This window comes from Natrix helvetica (assembly GCF_964273705.1).
Source record: "Natrix helvetica genome assembly, chromosome: 3".
In the NCBI taxonomy this organism is placed as follows: Eukaryota; Metazoa; Chordata; class Lepidosauria; order Squamata; family Natricidae; genus Natrix; species Natrix helvetica.
In genome coordinates, this window is record NC_138549.1 from 59675040 (window position 1) to 59691095 (window position 16056).

Here is a 16056-nt window from a genome sequence, read left to right on the forward strand (position 1 = left end):
GCCATAGGTTCGCCATCACTGCCCTAGATATAAACACCTCCCAGGGTATAAATAACCAAGAGTTATCCATACTGTTATCTATACTGCTTATCCATACTCAAGACAGTTTCAGTTGCTTTTAATGCCACCACATAAAACCTAGCCACCTAGTAAGTTTTTTTTCAGGATATCAGAAAGCAGAAATGTACACAATCTAAATTGGCGAATCCTGTTTTGATGGTCATAAGTGGAGTAACTAGAGGACTTTGGATATAAAAACAGCAGTTCAGAAAAACATGTTTAGTATTTCAACCTGTCCTGAGTTACAAGGACATATTCATAGTCAGTACAGTATCATTTTGTACTTTCTAATCAGAAGTAATGAGAACATTAAATTTGGGATAACGGTACTTCACAAGCTTTGTTTTAATGATTTATGTCAAGCATACGTGATCTGAGTGTGGCTGTTGCTTGGTCATAGCCCAGAGATAATAATTGGGAGAAAATCCAAGTAGTGAGAGCTTGAAGATGTGTATGTTTCTAGAATGTAGCTGAAATTGGTACAGCCTACATTATTGCATGCTCTGATATTGCATATACATTTTTTTCTCTATATATTTTATATCAGCAATCAAATTAAAAACAGATTTTCTGCACACTACATTTGAAAGCCTTGTAAAGTTATATTCTTTAACATTTATAACCCTTACCGGGCAATGCCTACAATTACAAAATGAGGGACATGTTAAACGCCATAGAAATATCTGGAGTTAGGAGAAAAAAAAGATGGCACGCTGCTGAGTTTTAACAAGAAGGGGACATTGGAAACTAGATGTGATTCATTTTTGTTTTTATTTTTTTTTACAAAGCAATGATAAAAATTACATGAGATAAATGTTTAAAGACATCTCAGGAAATCACCAGAATGGATGCTGCCTAGGCTCTGGAGATCCAGCCAAGGTGCTGAAAAGCTGAGTAAACAGTGGTCCCTGCCAAACAAAGATGTGCAATGGAACCGAGGACTCCACGATTTCGCTTACTAGGATCTATAAAAATAAGACAGAATATTCATATGGCGTAATACAAATAGCAACATTAACAACTGTTGTGCAAAATTAATTTTTGAAATGCTTTCTTTTCATCCAATAAGTTCTTCTAGATGCTTCAAGGAAATTGTTGTCATCTTCATATACAAAAGAGCACCCTTCACAGAAATAAGGTCATTACTTATTTATATGATACTAGCTGATAACCCGGTGTTGCCCAGATAATTATTTATAGGGGGGGAAATGTCCAGACCAAACATAATTTCTAACATTGGATTTCCCCCCTTACCAGAGGGAGCCTCCTTGTAGAGTACTGTGAAGGAGTTACCATGGCAACTCCACTGTGCTGCACAGTAGAAGCCATTTTATGGCAGTACAATAGAAGCCATTTTAAGGCACAACAAGCTGTATATTAACAGAATACCCAAGGTTTTTTTTGGGTATCTTACCCCCACAATATTTTTATCCAGAGAATAAGTCTGTATATGCTTTCCACTCATGGCACATGATTCCTAATTTTAAATAAAGGGCTAGGTATCTGCATAGCATTTTTAACTCATGAAGCATTGTTTTCCCAATCACTAGCCACAGTAGGATGGTCACTTTTACATTTTTGATAGCTGGCTGAGTACAAGAAAAAGCTAAGCAACTAGACATTCAGATATACACATTCAAGTTTTCCTCTTCTCTGTTTCTCTAATAATGATTTTCATTCTATTCTCTAGGGAATACTAACACATGGACCTCATTCACAAATATTATGCTTCTCTCTGGTTTAATATAATGTGCAAATTCCCTTTATCACTTAGCATTATGGATAGATAAACCCAACATCTTATTTTTGACTTCAAATGTTTTCTGGGAATAATGAAGTCTATGCAGATCCACTATATAGTGCAAGCCAGATTTTTGTGCAAAATTTGCTGAATAAACCAAGAACAAGCTAAAATCACTCTAGATTCTCACAATGCACACAATCAGATTAAAATACATGCCTTAGCAAGATTCATGATCCAGTCGTTCCAAATTTGGTGATGTTGTTTTTAATAATTACATTAAAAAATATTTTTTTTAATGCTCTGACACAATATATGAATTTAGCCTCATTTAACCAATAAAGTCCTAATGGTCTAGGTAAATTAATTCCAAGTGTATTTTCCCCTATTTCTTTCAATTTTCTTGGGAAAATATAGTACCAGCTTATATCAGGGGGTATCAAACTCAAGGCCGTGGAGCTGGTCTGGAAATATCAAAGGACTGGGCTGCAGTGCCTCTGACAGTTAAAATGGGTCACGTGCGCCCCCCCCCCCCACGCCTTGTTTTCATTCTCCGTGGCCTCCTGCAGCACTCTGGGCCAAAAACAGGCCCAAAACGAGCTGAAAAACAGCCCGAAAATAGGCCACATGACTTATTTTTGGCTGGCAGAGTGCTGCAGGCGGCCATAGAGGGCAAAAATGAGGCACAGGGGACTGCGCACAGATCACCCGTGCCCCATTTTGGCCAGAGGTGCTGCAGGAAGCATCTGTCCCACCACCACCACCCTGCCAGCCCACAGAGAAATAAAATGCTGATCTGGCCCTCAAATAAATCCAGTTTGACAACCCTGAGCTATATTGTCTAAAAATAAACTTTAATTATGAATTCAGACTAATCTTGACATAACAACTCAGATTTTGTAAAACAGTATATAGATGTCGTGAAGCAGGAGTTTATAAACACCACCACACAGTTGAAAACAGCTTTGCAAGAAATGACATGATTGTAACTCTCAATACAAGGACTCACCTCCTGTGTAATAGCCATAAGCATAGAGTATTCTTCCAATTATCCATGCTATACCAAGTCCTGTAGCAACACGCTATGAAGAATGAATAATTGCACATGAAAGGATGTTTACAATTAAATGGATATTAAACAGTTTGTCACAACAATTAGGATTTATACTGTGGGAGAATCATTCTGGAAAGATGTGATTATAGTAGCTAAGAAAGTAAATAAAGACAGATACAAAACAAAAAGCTTATTCCACTATTTCTTTTGCTCCATATTCCTTTTAACCCCCTGTATTGGGCAAGTGTAAAAACTATGAAGTGACATGATCAGTCCAATTAAACTTGCTTTTACCCTGTATAACTTTTACCTTTCTTTCCAACTTTCTATTTATCAAGTTACATTGTGAGCTTAATAGTGTGAATTTATGTTGAATGTGACAGAGCACATTCACTGGTTAAAAAGATCAACTTTTTGTGGTCTGATTCATGTTCCTAAGGTATGTTCCTAAGCAATAGCTGTCATTAATATCAATCCAAAAATATTTATTGCATAGACAATCTTCCAGTTTCTTAAAACAATAACTGTGGATTATGGCTAAGTGAACATCCTTCAAGCTACCAATAAGAAGTTTCCATATTTCAGTTAGCATTGCAGGATGGACATGGGATAGCAGAGCTCCACGAAACCCAGCCGATACTTGCTTGCCAGGAGACCTTATAAGGTCAAAGCCACCCTGGAGGGATAGTGAAGAAAGGAGGGACGCTCTGTAGATTGCGAGGAAACAGCAATTTTCCTGCTTGATCCAAAGAAACCCTCCTGATCGGCAGCAGAGATGGCAAGACCAAAGGTGTGACAACTGGGACAAAGAGATTATGAGCTGAAGTGGTTTTTTGGACAGAGGATTGGAACTGGGTGAGACAACTTTCAACTTTTATATTAGAGATTTAAACCCAAATAAGAGAGTTATTTTTAAAAAAACCTCTCCAAGACGCTAAGAAAGTGGCAATTTAACACACAAAGAAAGATTATAGACCCAAAAGTGAAACAAACTTTTAATAGAAGACTATAAACCTTTAAAATATAGAAAGCCCGGACTGGAACTTGTAATAGTGTGAAAACTGATTTGATAACGTTGTCTGATTACTGGAAGAAATCGTGTAAGTAAAAAGGAATTGGTTTTTTCTCTCTCCTCAATCTTTTTGACATTCAGCTATTCTATCTTTGATTTGTTTAATGCTGGAACTTAAGAGTGTGGGTGCCACCAAACTGGTGAAAGAAGATATTATACTAGTACATGGTGGGTAAAGACATTGGCAAGTGAGGATTGATTGATTACAGAAGAAAAACGAGGACAGGACAGGAAATTGTAAAAGGCAAACAATACCTGGAAGGCCTCTTTATTTTGGTTCCATATCTACTGGCGCTTTGGCTGCTTGGAAATATTTAGTGAGCCTTTTGAAGTTTTTTAAGGTAAGGTGTACTATAATTAACAAGAAACATCCTTGAAACTGAACACTTGATTCTGTGGATTAAAGAGATTGGGTGTTGGTTCTTACTTGATACGTTCATTCTCTGTTGAAGTGGAGTCAGCAGCCAGACAGGGTTTGTTCCGTCCAGTAACTAATTGGACTGAGTCTACACTAATGATGTCATTGGGCCCTTATGGCTCCTCCCCAGTTCAGACGAAGGAAAACTGAAGACTCAAGTGAGAATTGTGAGGAAAAAATGTACATGTATCAAGTCTATAGTCTCTTGTTTCTCTCTCCTCCGCACAAAAAAGTTCCATTGCATGACGCACCCCAGGGTGGGGCTGGCTGCTGTCTCCACTTCAACAGAGAATGAGTGTATCAGGTAAGAACCAACGCCCATTCTCCTGTGATCGTGGAGAGAGCAGCCAGACTGGGATGTACCAAAGACTGGGCTATCCACTAGGGTGGAAATACTAAAGAAAGTCCGTTAAAGCACAAGCATTTGTTGCAGCACCCTGTGCCCAAAAGCTGCATCAGCCAATGCATATTTCAAGTCCAACTTGTAATGACGTATGAAGACCGTGGGAGACGCCCATGTGGCTGCCCGGAAGACTTCTTCCAATGTAGCTTGCGTGGACTAAGCAGCAGATGTCGCAGCACTGCGTGTAGAATGAGCTGTAATGTTTAGAGGAACCTGTAAGGACTGAAGTTCATAAGACAGTTTAATACAGGCCCTAATCCACGGCCCAGACTCAACGATGAAGCTTTGTTATCCAAGGAAGCCTGGGGAAAGGATACGAAAAGAGCTTCCGAGTGGCAGAATGAAGCGGTGCGGTCTATGTAGATCTTGAGGGCCCGACGTGCGTCAAGAGTGTGCCACTTACGTTCCCTCTCATGATGGGGAGGACAGAAATCAGGCAAGGTTAACTCTTGACCCCTGTGGAAGCAGCTATTCACCTTCGGTATGAATGTCGGGTCCAGTCTTAAGACAACTTGGTCTGGATGGAATACGCCCAAGTCATGCCTGACTACAAGGGCAGCCAAATCAGAAATACGTCTGGCAGATGTTATAGCCACCAAAAACAACGTCTTAAAGGACAACAGTTTCAAAGAAGTGGATCTCATAGGTTCAAAGGGCGAGGAAGTCAAAGCCTCTAGGACACGAGGTAAGTCCCAAGTCGGATACCTATGGATGGCAGTGGGACACAGGTTGGATGCTCCACAGAGAAAACTCCAAATCAAAGGATGAGAAGGTAGATGTTTGGAGGCCAGACCATCTAGGACAGAAGCCAAGATGGTCACCTGTTGACGTAAAGTATTAGGGGTAAGGCCCTGATCAAGTCCCCTCTGTAAGAAGTCCAATATCTGTGGAATAGACGCTTTAAGTGGGTCAACAGTCTGGTTGGTACACCACAGTGCAAATGTCCGTCAAGTGGCATCATAAATGTGGTTAGCAGAGCTTCTGTGTGATGCTTGAATGGTAGCAATGATGTTGAGGAAGATGTTATCGGCTGTTAAGGCTTGCCGCTCAATTGCCATGCGGTTAATTGTAGCCACTGGGGGTCAGGAAGACAAAAAGACCCTTGGTGTAGAGACAGGAGAGACTGTGGAATGTTCCATGGAGTGGAGATTGACAGAGTCACTAGGTCGGCATACCAAGGTTGGCATGGCCAATTCGGCGCTAGTAGCAATAGGCCTCCTGCTCCAACATTTTCTGAATTACTCTCTGAATGAGGGGAAGGGGCAGAAATGCATACAGGAGACCTTTGGGCCACTGACACCTGAGGGTATCTACTCCTTCTGCCATGGGATCCATGAACCGCGAGTAATACCTTGGTCCCTGGTTGTTGTCTGCCGTCGCAAACAGGTCTAGGACTGGGAGACCGAATTGTAGTGTCAGTCGATGGAAGAGGTTCCACTCCGCCTGATCTATCCTTGTCTGGCTCAGCCAGTCTGCCTGGATGTTGGAGGCCCCTGAGATGTGCTCTGCCCTGAGAGCTGACAGGTGAGATTCCGCCCCCCGGCACAACCGGTTGGACTCCTGCATTAGGGGCCAGGAACATGTTCCACCCTGCCTGTTTATGTGCGCCTTGGTCGTGGTATTGTCTGTTAGGACTAATATGTGGCGGTCCTGAACTTTGTGTTGGAATTGTCTGAGGGCGAGGCAAACTGCCCATAATTCTAGCCAATTTATGCTGTTTTGGCTCTCTTCGAAGGACCACTGACCCTGAGCCACTAGGTCCTGCATGTGTGCCCCCCACTCCGTCAGACTTGCGTCCATGGGTGTGAGACGGCACGGATCCCTGAACAAGGTCCCTTGCAAAATCGCCGGGGACTGCCACCATTTGAGGGATTGTAAGACCTGGTTGGGAAGGGGAACCCGGAAGGGAAAGCAGCTCCTGTCACCCTTTTGATGTGGAAGCAGAACCATTGAAGGGGCCTGCTGTGGAACCTGGTCCACGGGACAAACCCGAAGCAAGACACCATCTTGCCCAAGACTTGGGAGAGAAGAAGAGATGACTTGCGTAGGCGCAGCACCTTCCTGACAAGCTCCTTCAGACTGAGTATGCGGTCATTGGACAGAAACACCCTCTCTGCCACGGTGTCTATCAAGACCCCGAGGTGGAGAATGTGAGTGCTGGGAACGAGGTGACTCTTCTTGAGATTCACCTCGAACCCGTGATTCCGCAGGGTGTGAATAGTGAGAGCAAGATCCCTTTCTGCTTGAACCGGAGACCTGGACAACAAGAGAATGTCGTCCAGATAACAGAGAATTCGAACTGGAGATGACCTGATGTGGGTGGCTAGGGCTTCCAGTACCTTTGTGAATACCCTGTGGGCCGAGGACAGTCCGAACGGAAGAGCTCGGTATTGGAAGTGCCTCCCCCCCATAAGAGAAATGGAGATATTTTCGGTGGTCTATGAAGAGGGGACTATGAAGGTAAGCTTGGGTCAAGTCCACCGACGTGAGGAAGTTGCCTTTTCTGACTCCCTGCAGGATGGTGTGCAGAGAATGCATTTTGAACTGCCGGTAGACAATATGGCGGTTCAATTTTAGATCCAGAATTGCTCTCCATCCCCCGGAATTATTCAGTACCACAAACAGGCGGAAATAAAAGCCCTGCCCTTCCTGATGGGGAGCAACAGGTTGGATGGCCCAGATCACCAACAGGTGCTGGATGGCCTGTTCCATCAGTGACCTTTTGTGAAGACACTGAGAGACCGGGCATGGAACGAAATGTTCTTGGGGAATGGAAAGGAATTCCAGCATAAGGCTGAATTTGACAGTTTTGAGTACCCAATTGTCTGTTGTGGTCTCTTCCCAGCAGTGGGCAAAGAACGCCAGGGGGCCTCTGATTGAAGAGAATCCAGATAGTCATTTTCGACGTGAAAATTGGTGGTTGCTTCCACGGTAAGACTTCTTGGGGGGGGGGGAACGCTGTGCATTTCTGATAGATCTGTCCTGGTGAGATCCCTGTCTGGGAGTGTAAGATTGACGTTGCGGATGGGAGAAGTAAGTTCCCCCGTCCGCCGGCCAAAAGGGCAACCGTCTATAGTAGGGAGCGGGATGACTGTCCTGTTTCTTATAGATGGATGAAAGGACCTTGCGCTTGTCTTTAGATTCCGTGAGGTACAGATCCAAAGAGGTACCAAATAATTGGGTGTTACTGAAGGGGGAGGCTGTCAGGCGCCACTTGGTACGGACGTCCACCTGCCATGGCTTGAGCCAAAGCAGACGCCTGGCGGTGACCAAAGAGGCCATGGCTTCAGAAGCGAACCTGACAGCATTGAGAGAAGAATCAGCCGAAAATTCAACGGCTGCCCTAATCTTGTTGTGGTCCCTATGTGATCTAGTGTCAGTAGGAGCAATGCACTCCTGAAGTTGTTCAATCCAGACTAGAGCCACTCTAGAGAAAAAGGAAGTGGCAGTGGAGGCCCCAACAGCCCAGGCCCCAGCCTGATAGTTTTTGACTAAGGTTTGGTCTGACATTTTCTCCTCAGGCTTGAGGACTTCGGGGGCTCCAGAGACCACAGTAGGGGATGACAGGGCTGCAACTGGTGCGTTCACTGGGGGAGTCTCGAAGAATTTGGTGAGTTCCAGTGCAATGTTATAGAGGCATTTGTCAAGGTTGGTTGGCTGTGGACCCATGCCCGAGGAATCCCACTGCTTTTGAATCACGTTCAGGAAGATCTTGGGAACAGGGATCACCTGCTTTTCCACAGTAGGTTCGGTGAATGGGGTTCTGGGACCCTCAGTTGTAGCCGGTTCTGTTGGTTTCTCCTCTGAAGTAAAAGCTGAAGCAGAAGATGGTAAGTTAGCAGCTTAAATGGCCTTAAGTAGAAGGGACTTAAAGCGATAGGTTTTGAATAATCTGGCAAAGGCCAGGGTATCCGGGGTGCCCACCTCGTCGTCAGACAGGTCTGAATCCCGCAGTCATCTTGCTCTCCACCAACTTAAGCCTGAGAAGTAGAAGCAGAGGGATCAGGTTGTTGATCAGTTGCAGAACATTTATGCTTGTGGCTATGTGATGGAGCAGATTGGGGGCGCTGTTGTAGGCCAGTAACCACGACCTGTTTAATGGTTTCAGCAATGATGGTTGCCATATGTGCAGGAGAGATGTACATGGCTTGGGAACCATGCGCAACAGGGAGGGAAGGCTGTTCAAAGGCGCGTTCCCTATTGAGAGGGACATTAAAGAAATTGCCTCTGTTGTCAGGTTCTATAGAAGAGGAGGACTCTGAAGAAGACAATTCCCCATCTGAATCAGCCAATGAAGGGCAAGGGCCCATGGGAGGCAAGACAGGTGGATCTGTGGAGATAACCTGGAGACCCTCGGGAGGAGGGAGGGAGGGCTGGACAGTTAGAACTTGTTGTTGTTTTGGGGCCCTCTGAAATTCTTTCTCAAGAGCCTTCTGCCTGCGCTCTTCTGCCCTGGTAGTCGCTTTAGGGACCTTGGGGTTTACCCCTGAGGAAGGAGCCCCTTTGGCTTGCCGCTTCCTATTGCTCTTTACCCCGATGGCCCTGCCTCCTCTAATCCTTTATCTGCAGCCACAGCTTGGTCAGCCATCTCACCAGACATAAATCAACGCTACAATAAAGATAGGCAACGGTCTCACCGGTTTGATGGCCAGACGCTCTTGATCCGGTCTACCTGGGATGATCCTAGGTCACTGGGCACTTGTAACGACTGCTGCAAAGTTTGCGCCTTTTTAAAAGTGTCCAAAATGGCCGCCTTTTTTTTCTCTGAAGCTTTTCTGAGCCTCAAAATGGCCACCGCTATCTTCGAGGGCTTTTCCAACCCGCAAAATGGTCGCTGACACTCAACGTGGCCGAGCAATCCGCAGAATGGCCACCGACTTTGCTGGAACCGCTGCGCACGAAAGGGCTGGTCACGCGTCCCTCCGAGTGCCCAGAGTCAAGGAGCGCCTTGGAGAAACAGCTGCAGAGCCGTAGCTCGTGAGCTGGCTGATCCGACTGCAAGGCAAGCTTCCTGAGTGAACTCGTGGCCGCAGGCAGTCAGACGGCTGAAGAGAGGCAGCCAGAAAGCAGTTTTGAATTTCCCTCCAATTTGGTCAGAAGAAAAAATTCAATTAAAAAAGCCAATTCAAAGGGAAAAAAATGTAAAAAAATTGCCAATTAAAGTTATAAGGTTAAAATTTGGAGGAGAGATCAATTCTCACAGCTAGTCCTGGTTGGACTGAATCTGAACTGGGGAGGAGCCACAAGGGCCCGATGACATCATAAGTGTAGGCTCAGTCCAATTGGTTACTGGATGGAGCAAACCCAGTCTGGCTGCTGTCTCCACGATCACAGGAGAATTTGAGAAATCTGGTGGGCCAATCTGGATTATTAATACTATTTGATAGAACACTATGAGGTGAAAGAAAAAAGAAAATTTAAACAAAACTTTTAAATTTGGATAATTTTGAGGGTGCAAACTGGGATGTTGGAATCTTGGGGGAATATTGAGTAACTTTCAGCCTATTAAATGATTATATAATGTTTCAACAGGGGAAAACAAATACAGTTCACAAATAAATATTACTGATGTTTCAATGTATTCAGGAAGATATGACAAGGAATCATAGGGAGATGATGGAACGGATGCAGGATACAGATGTGAGACTAGAAACCCCCAGCAAATGACAATAAAAGATGAATAAAAAAACAGAAAAAGAATGTTGGTCTTACCTGAACGTATCTTTTCAGTTGGAGAGAGGGAGTGGTCACATGTGGGTGTTTTCAAAGCCTGATTGGTCCAAAGATTGAGAGCAAAGTTCTTAAATACTCCTGCCTTCCCTTATAACCCAGTTTCCTCGAAGGCGAACGATAGAACTGAAACAACAAACACAACAAAAAACAGCCAAAACACCCTCCCCCTGGGAACCACCCGGTCCTCCCCTTGGCCCCCACAACCTGGCCAGGGCGGGTCATGACCACTCCCTCTCTCCCACCCAAAAGATATGTTCAGGTAAGACCAACGTTCTTTTTCCAGTGGGAGAGAGAGAGTGGTCACGTGTGGGACATACCCAAGCTTAGTCTTAGGGAGGGATAGAAACCAACAGCTAAGGCCCAAGGGGAGTATCAGCCACCACCCTCTGCAGGACCCTCCGACCAAAGGAAGCGTCCGCTGAGGCGAACGCATCCAGATGATAATGTCGGATGAATGGCGTCCGGGACGCCCAAGTAGCGGCCCAGCAAATGTCTTCGAAAGGGGCCCTAGTGGCCCAAGCCACCGTGGACGCGGCACTCCTAGTGGAATGGGCCGTTATCCCCGATGGAGCCGGCCTCCCTGCTGCCCCGTAGGCCTCCATGATGGTGTGTCGCAGCCAACGGCCAATGGTGGCCGAAGACACCTTGGTCCCCAACGTTCCTGGTTGGAACGAGACAAACAAGGCCTCCGTCCGACGGACCTCTGCTATCCGACAGACCTCCCCTGTCTGATGGAGATAAATGTGCAAAGCACAATGCACATCCAGTCAGTGCCAAAGTCTCTCCCTATCGTTGGAGGGACCCGGGCAGAAATCGGGCAGGATGATCTCCTGCGCCCTATGGAACGGGGTGTTCACTTTCAGGATGAAAGTAGGGTCAAGGCGAAGGACAACCCTATCCTGATGAAAATGGCAGAGATCATCTTTGGCAGAAAGAGCACCCAGCTCCGAAATTTGCCAGGCAGAAGTAACCACTACAAGAAATGCTACCTTAAGGGATAAAAAACGCAGATGTACAGTCCGAAGAGGCTCGAACGGGGCCCTAAGAACAAGAGGAAGATCCCAGGTAGGGAATCGATGGATAGGAGGGGGCCTGAGATTGGCCGCCCCCTTCCGGAAACATTTGATCAGGGGGACATGAGAGAGAAAGACCCCACCCCCCCAAGACCGAAGACAGCGCCGCCATCTGACGACGTAGAGTATTGTGCGACAGCCCTTCGTCCAGGCCTTTCTGAAGAAAATCCAAGACATTAGGAATGGTGGCCCTGGCAGGGGAAATATTAAGAGGGGAGCACCACCGGACAAAGGCCGCCCAGGTGGAGTTGTAAATCCGGGTCGTTGACAGATGCCCAGCCACCTCGATGGTGCGGATGACTCTGGAGGACAAGTTAGCCCCCCTCAGGATTCGTCGTTCAAGAGCCAGCGGTCAGATGGAGCCACTGAGGTTCCAGGTGAATCAGGACTCCCTGCCGCAAGACCACTTCCTCCCGCGGAATCCTCCATGGACCAGATCCGTGAACCAGGGCCTCCTGGGCCAATAAGGGGCCACAACGACGATCAGTGCCCCTTCCGTTACCACCTTCCTGAGGGTCCCTGGAATGAGAGGAATGGGAGGAAAGGCATAAAGAAGGCCCCGAGGCCACCTGCTCCGGAGGGCGTCTGTGCCCTCCACTGATCGGGACCGGAAACAGGTGAAGAAATGTGGGAGCTGTGAGTTCTTCAGTGAGGCGACGAGATCCACCAGAGGAGTACCGAACCTCCAACAGATCTCCCGGAACAACGATGGGAGAAATTTCAACCTGAGACTGTGACGAACCGTGGCTCTGACCCATGCGTCCGACGTGATTTCGTCCCATTGATTCGCGTAGAGGGACAGGCGGCCGCCTATGGGACGATGGTAAGGGCGGCCGCCTCGGCCTCGAAAAGGGCCGTCGGGACTGGTGTTGGAACCGGTTTCTGTCCTAAAAGGAAGACCTGGAGGATTGTCTATCCGACCTGAAAGAGGAGAAGCGTTGGTTATGATCATAGTCAGGGGCCCTATATGTCTGCCTACGATAAGGGTGAGACCTAGACTTGGGCTTCTTGGCAATAGATGGGAGAACCTTCTTTTTATCTTTGTTTTTGACCAAGATGGGGTTGAGAGCCTCCGCAAAAAGATTAGGACCCTTGAATGGGGCAGCCGCTAGGTTCCACTTGGCCTCGTTATCTATCTGCCAGTTACGCAGCCACAAAAGTCTGCGGGAAGTAACCGAAGTGGCCAAGGCACTGGATGCAATCTTCACAGTGTTGTCTGTGAAGATTGTGTCCAGTGCCTTGGGAGGCTGCCATGATCTTAATCAGATCCTGGTGAAGCCGATCGTCTGGAATCGGAATGCGATCCTGGAGCTGTCGGAGCCACATGACTGTGGCGCGGTTGAAATAAGAGGCCAAGGCCAAGGCCTTTATGGCCCAGGCGATTGCGTTGAAATTCTTTCTCAAGGTAAGCTCCGTGCGCTTATCCTCCAGCTTCAACTTGTCAGCTGCATCGCCGGACACCACTGGCGAGGAAGAAACCAGAGTGGCCACCGGGGTGTCAATGTTGGGTAACTGAATGGCCTGGGCAAAGGTCTGCTCTAGGTTATAGAAGCGGCGGTCATTACTCCCAGGGTTCGAGAAGTTAGAGGGACGAGCCTACTGGTTTGTCAGGACCTCCATAAACAAAGGAGGAGCTGGAATCTCCTCCTTGTTCGTGGCCGTGTTCGAGAACATGGCCATGTCAGGATCCCTAGGCGGGGGCACCGAGGGATCCCCAGTCCCAACCTTTGTGGTCTTCCTAGCCTTGTTCAGAAGAGTCTTGAACATGGCTGGGGCGAAGAGGCCCGAAGAAGAGGGAGCCTCCGGAGGAGCCGCATCCTCGTCCTCCGAGAAACCCATGTCTTGGAGATTCTCCTCTCCCATGACTGAAGCTTCGCTAACCATACATGGAGAGGACGTCCTGTACTGGGCACGGCCCGAACCTCCTGGTCTGGAAGAGTAGGAGCTCCTATCCCGCTGGGCGATACCCCGCGAAATGGTTGCAGAAATAAAGCCTTTTAATACTCTCTGGGAGACGCTCCAAGTCTTCCATATCTCTATCGGGAGAGCTAGGCCTCTGAGGGGCTAACCTGCGCGAAGAACAAGGTCCCTTGGACATACCTTCCAAGGGATCCGCAGAACCCCGTCTAGCTAACCCTAGAGAAACTGAGGGGGAGGAAGACCCCCTCCGTCTGGAGTAGCCATGGGACCTGGCAGGTGAGGCCGAGGGAGAAGAAGGGCTGAACCCCCTAGGCGAGGAATGTGCCGAAAAAGGCCTGATAGGAGACCGGGATCTGCCCCCGTTGCCTTGGTCTGCTTTTCCGCCCTTGCAAAAGTCTTTTCAAGAGCCCTGTGCCTCCTGGCCTCCTCCCTTGTTGAGGACCTAGACGGATGCTGGGCAGCGAAAGGTTTTGATGTGGGAGCCCCTGATTCAAATCCCTGTTCTGGGGCCCCCTCACCCCCTTCCAGGCCCTCTACCTGGCCCTGGGGAAGTTCTGATCCCTCCTCCATTGCCCCACTCACTTGTCCTGCGAAGGAGGAAGGAATGCAGGCCTCTGTAGTGCCCACCAGGACCTGGGCCTTCGGATCGCGCTAAGGGAGGCAGGGAAAATCTATCCTTCGGCCTGGCCCCCTGCTGGGTGCAGCCTCTCTGTCCTTCAGTCGAATAAAGGGCCTCGCGCAAGTGGCGGCAGATAAAATGGCCGCCGGAGCTAGTGCGGACGAAAGAGGAGGGCTGGAGCACTTAATCGCGGCTCTGCCTGGCTTCCCAGAGCCAACGTTGCCTTCTCAGCCGTCGGGGGAGGCCACGCGGCCCCAGGCATGCTCTCCCTCCCCCAATGAGCCCCCTCGCAATCAAACAGTTGCCGGAAAAAACCGCCCGATCAAGCGGCGGCTCCGCGGTTGGCTCATGTGTTCCTCATGGCGCCCAAAACTGCTCCTCTCTAAACTGCGCGAGGGAAGGCTGTCTCTCCTGCAGCCGAGTCTGGAGCTGGCACCCCCACAATGCCGGGGATCAGGCTGAGGCTCCGGGCCCGTGGGGAGGAAGGATAGATGCCGCACACGGCCCTCCCCGCTCGCGCAAGGCAGATGACTGTCCCTTAGGGCCACAGCTGCAAATTTAGAATGTAGAGAGGTTGAAAATGCCCAATTAAGCCAAATAAATATCAGATTGACCTAACAAATTTCCTACCTATGATTCTCAGCAGTGCCTGGACCAAGAGACTGAGAGGAAACTGGGTTAGAAGGGAAGGCAGGAGTATTTAAGAAGTTTGCTCTCAGTCTTTGGGAATACCCGCACATGACCACTCCCTCTCTCCCACTGGAAAATAGAGGAGAAATCAGAAGGAGCTGAGGAAAGAATAGAGGAGATAAATTTAAAAAATGATACAAGCAGATAAAAGATATGGAAGAGATAGTAATAATTCTTAAAATGGAACAGATAGATTACTCTTTAAGAGCTCAAAAAATAGATCACTTCCGGTTCCTGTAGGTGATGGATGTGCTGTCCGTTGCTCATCTCCTCGGTGGGCTCCTTTTAGGAGCACAGGGGGCCCTGGAGGGGTCTTCTGCCGCAGGGCGGCTTGCTGGAATCCCCCAGACTTGGCGGCAGCCGGTGGGGGTGTTTCCAGCCTCGCCCCAGGTACCGGGGAGCGGAGGGGGGGCATGAAATAGCTGCCAGCTGTCTGCCCTTTCGCCAAATGGGCTCCGGGAGGAAAGAGTTAAGCGGAAAAAGAGCAGCTGAAGTGCCGGTGGGGACAGATTCCCTCTAACCTCCTCGATCATTGTTAACAGAGAAGCAGCAGACTATTGTAAGTTTTTGTTCAATCCATTTGAAACTGGAAGATTAGAGGGGGGTGTTTCTTTCTCTTTACCCCCCCCCCCCGGACAAAGCTGCATCTGAACTATCTCTCTCTCTCTATAACAGAATGGAAAGAGAACAAAGGCTGACTTGCCACTTGTACTAGCTATGTGAGAAAGATTGATATCACAGCTGCAAGAGATGATCGCTGAGCTGTCTTCTTAAAAGGAAAAAACTTTATGGAACTCTTTGTTCTTCTTCCTGTGAAAGGAGGAGCCAAGATGGCGTCCCTCCATCTTCGTCTTTGCATCTATAAATGAAGCCTGCCTTTTGAAACCACCTTTGGAAATAAAAACCTCTGGCAATTGTTTTAATACCCTCTCTGAAGGCGCTCTGGATCTCTCCTGTTACGTGGGCTTCCTGATTAATTTTGACTATTTAACTTTTCCTCTTTCTGGTGTACCTTTGTGCCTTGGAACTGTGAAGGAGAACTAACTTTCTACTTTTGGATTTGCCTGCCGCCTTGGTCCGGCACAGCTGCGCCCTCTTCTGACGCCATTTTCTTTGCAAAAGACTTATCATCCCTGAACGCAGATAAATGGTGCCCAAGAAACCACCAACGGGTAAGTCATTCTCCGCTCCAACATCTGCCACCTCCAGTCCAAGTATGCAGCAGATGAAAATTACTTCATTGTTACAAGAAGGGACTGGACAAAACTCAAAA

At 47.8% G+C, this 16056-nt stretch overlaps 1 protein-coding gene across 3 annotated transcripts in view; it reads right to left on the bottom strand.

The window, feature by feature from the left end:
• Positions 1-821: 821 nt before the first annotated feature.
• Positions 822-16056, bottom strand: part of MGST3 (microsomal glutathione S-transferase 3) — a 44946-nt gene continuing 29711 nt past the window's right edge. For all 3 annotated transcript variants that reach the window (XM_081946445.1, XM_081946446.1, XM_081946447.1), the window contains exons 5-6: positions 2811-2883; positions 822-1025 (exon numbers count right to left, since the gene is read on the bottom strand). In XM_081946445.1, the coding sequence (XP_081802571.1) occupies positions 916-1025; positions 2811-2883 (183 nt within the window). In that variant the 3' untranslated portion in view covers positions 822-915. The remainder of the gene's footprint in view (positions 1026-2810; positions 2884-16056) is intronic.